Source organism: Geotrypetes seraphini, chromosome 6 (assembly GCF_902459505.1).
Source record: "Geotrypetes seraphini chromosome 6, aGeoSer1.1, whole genome shotgun sequence".
Lineage (NCBI taxonomy): Eukaryota > Metazoa > Chordata > Amphibia > Gymnophiona > Dermophiidae > Geotrypetes > Geotrypetes seraphini.
This window is the reverse complement of record NC_047089.1, coordinates 136,879,973-136,883,158: the sequence shown is the minus strand read 5'-3', so window position 1 is coordinate 136,883,158 and position 3,186 is coordinate 136,879,973. Positions and strand designations below refer to the sequence as shown.

Here is a 3,186-nt window from a genome sequence, read left to right as displayed (position 1 = left end):
AGCAGAGGTTCTTGACAGTGTTCTCTTTTTGTTCCATCATCATTCAGTATTTATTTTTTATTTTCCTAGAATCATCACTGTACATAAATATACACATAGGCGTGCAGTCCACATCGCCTAGACAGAGGTGTCGGGTCATAGGGCGGCCGCATAGGTTGCGGGGTAAGGATCGAGCTGCGGCTTCCCCATGCCCGGCAGAAGGATATAGGCGAGCGGGGGCTGCAGCCCGGGGCCCGGCCAGCCCGTACAGTTACAGGGGATCATGTAGCCCGGATTGCCCGGAGACGGGTGCGAGTGGGTGTGCCCGTGGCTGGCGGCGGCGGCGGCAGCCGCAGCCGCCGCCGCCGCGGGGAAAGCGCCCGTCCCGGACGGATACCCCAGGGAGGGGGCATAGGGCAGCACCGCCGAGGACGAGGAGATCTCTGCCATCTTGGAGCCCAGGTCGAAGAGGGAGTAGGGGTTGGCGGCGGCCGACTGCGGGAAGAAGACCCGCGCGGCGGCGGCGGCGGCGGCGGCCGCCGCCTTCTCGGGGTGGGCGAGCAGCGAGTCGGAGAGCACCCCGGCCGCCGCCGCCGCCGCCGCCACCCCGTGCAGCCCGGCCGCCGCCTTCAGCCCGTCGGGCTCCAGGGCCAGGCTGTAGGGCACGGGGAAGGCGAACTTGTCCTTCTTGAGCAGGGTCTTGGGCTTCCTGCGGGGCCGGTACTTGTAGTCCGGGTGCTCCTTCATGTGCATGGCCCGCAGCCTCTTGGCCTCGTCGATGAAGGGCCGCTTCTCGGCCTCGGACAGCAGCTTCCACTCGGCGCCCAGCCGCTTGCTGATCTCCGAGTTGTGCATCTTCGGGTTCTCCTGGGCCATCTTGCGGCGCTGGGCGCGGGACCAGACCATGAAGGCGTTCATGGGCCGCTTCACGTGCTCCGCCGGCTTGGACATGGCAGCGGGGCGGCTGCGGCAGCGGCCACCCCACCCCCGCCCCCCAAACTCTTGGCCCCCGCGAGCCCGCGGAGAGAGGAGCCCGAGCAGCGCCTCCCAGGCCAGCTGTCAAAAGTGCCGCCGCTTCTCGCCACCTGCCTGGCTTCAGCTCGGCCAGATCTCAGAAGTTAGGGGGCGTCTTTCTCGCTTTGGCTTGGGGGCGGGGGGTGGGTGGTTTCCACGGCTTTCAGTTCTGTCAGCACTCAGTCGCCGATTCTGCCGCCCCCCAGCCGCTCCGTGTCATGTGCGCGACGGCCACTCCGACGTCCCCCAGCCGAGCGGCCGCGGTGCAGCATCAAATGGCTCTCGAGTCGCCCCGCGGTCGCTGCTCCTGGGGCCGGGGCTCAGCGGGCTCCCCCGGGGCGCAGGGGGTGCGGCGATGGCCCCCTACACGCCGCCATGCTCCCCCTCGCGCCGCTCTCGCTCCGGCCTCGCGTGCAAGATGCCCTCGCGTTCCTCTCTGCCAGGGCGCGCGCACACTTTGACCAACTTCCCCCAAGTTTGCCGGCGCTGCTGCTGCTGCTCTTGCCGCCGCCTCTCCGCCCAGACGCGGCACTTTCCTGGGGGCCGGACCGAGAAGCGAGGGAGGAGGAGGAAGGGGAGGAGGCTGCAGCTCTGGCAAGGATCGCGCCTTCAGATTTGGGATTCCGAACACTTGGTCCTTGCACGTGGGTCGGACGCAAGGGAGGGGAGGGGGGGGGGGAAGAGGGAGAGTTGGTCTGCGCCTGCGCATTAGGACCGTCACCTCAGCGTCCGACCGAGAGCAGGGACAGGAGGCAGCAAGAGACCTGCGTGCGAAATCCCCCGGGGCCACACTTCAATCGCTTCCAAATTACAGGCCCAATTTACTAAAGGCCCTCCCTTAACCTATGTCTAGGGGGGGAAATGTAGCAAATCAAGCCCTATTTGTAAGCAATTCTATACATCAAAGGAGGACAAAGTTCTCAGCCCAGCCAACAAAGTTGGGGCAGTCTCCATCTAGGGGGTTAGTTGGACTGAGAACTTTTCAGCGGCTCCTCGTATTGTCCCAGAAATTCCTTTTTAAAGAAAACGTAGAATTCCGCCAAACAAGAGATTTATTCCAGTTTTATTCCATAGATTATATTTCTCTTCAAAACCATGAAACATAACCCTGCTCTTGCGCTGACTGTTGGGTGTTGCAAGGTTTTCCAGCAGTGTTGTTTCTTTTGTTAAAATCAAGTTCAGCTACTCTTCATAGAACCTTTTTCGAAGTACTTAACTTTTCTCAAGCACAACTTGTCTTGACAGCTGGCTGGCTTCCAGCTCAACCCTAGAGGGGGCTTCACTATCAGTTTTGCAGGCTTGAAAATAAAAAGCCCAGTAAGTGAGGGAAAGTACTTTTAAACAATTGTTATTTCACAAACTAACCCGAGTGTAGCAATCATTTCACTATAAAATAATCTTTTTTTTTTTTCGTAATGTAAGTTAAACAGTGCAGTATGCATATAACTTGTTGAATTTCAACGATTTGCATTGTTTCTGCTACGATTAATTGTTGTGAACCGCCTAGAACTTTTGGGGTATGGCGGTATATAAAATACAATTATTATTATTTGTTGCACATGAATACAACTTAGCAAAACTTGCGTTTGCTTGGAAGGGGGTTGGGACGGTGCGGTAGAGCCTCAGATCAAAAACCGATTCCGGTTAATTGGTGTTGAATGCACCAGGCCCTCTGTCATGTCGAATGGTTCTTTATCAACAGGGACTTTCGGTTTCCAAACCGAAACTGCGGTACTTTGCAATTCACGGTGATATCGTTTTCCTGTTGATTTCCACAGATGAAAGCACTCGTCTGTGTGTTTTACAAATAACTTGTCATTCAGGGGGAACTTGCTTACCCGGTTTCCCTGAGGTCAGCCTGAGTTTGGGAAAAGCAAGAACTCCTGCACTCTTCAGAACGTCCAGAATAGCAAAACAACGCAGCTTTTACGTACGTCCCTCTCAGCTGTTGACGATCCCTTGCGAGTAACTTTTGTACGGATCTGCAAATCCAGGCTGCTGTCGCCTTAAGTGCATTTGGGCGCCGCTGCAACTGTCACGTTAGTAACGCGAGCTGTCATATCGGCGAAAAGTCAGTCATACATTAGAAGTAAGGTTTGAAGCCTTGAAGTTGGGGGTGGGGCGACACCTAATTGTTTTATACAAAAAAATATCATCGCCTCAAATTACATTCCATCGGCGCTTCTTTTCCTA

The 3,186-nt window shown here is 56.6% G+C and overlaps 1 protein-coding gene across 1 annotated transcript in view; it reads right to left on the bottom strand.

The window, feature by feature from the left end:
* Positions 1-1,572, bottom strand: part of SOX21 (SRY-box transcription factor 21) — a 2,737-nt gene extending 1,165 nt beyond the window's left edge. Inside the window, exon 1 of the mRNA XM_033947411.1 lies at positions 1-1,572. This exon is cut by the window's left edge and continues 1,165 nt beyond it. Coding sequence (XP_033803302.1) covers positions 136-930 — 795 coding nt within the window. The 5' untranslated portion in view covers positions 931-1,572 and the 3' untranslated portion in view covers positions 1-135.
* Between the last annotated feature and the right edge of the window lie 1,614 nt (positions 1,573-3,186).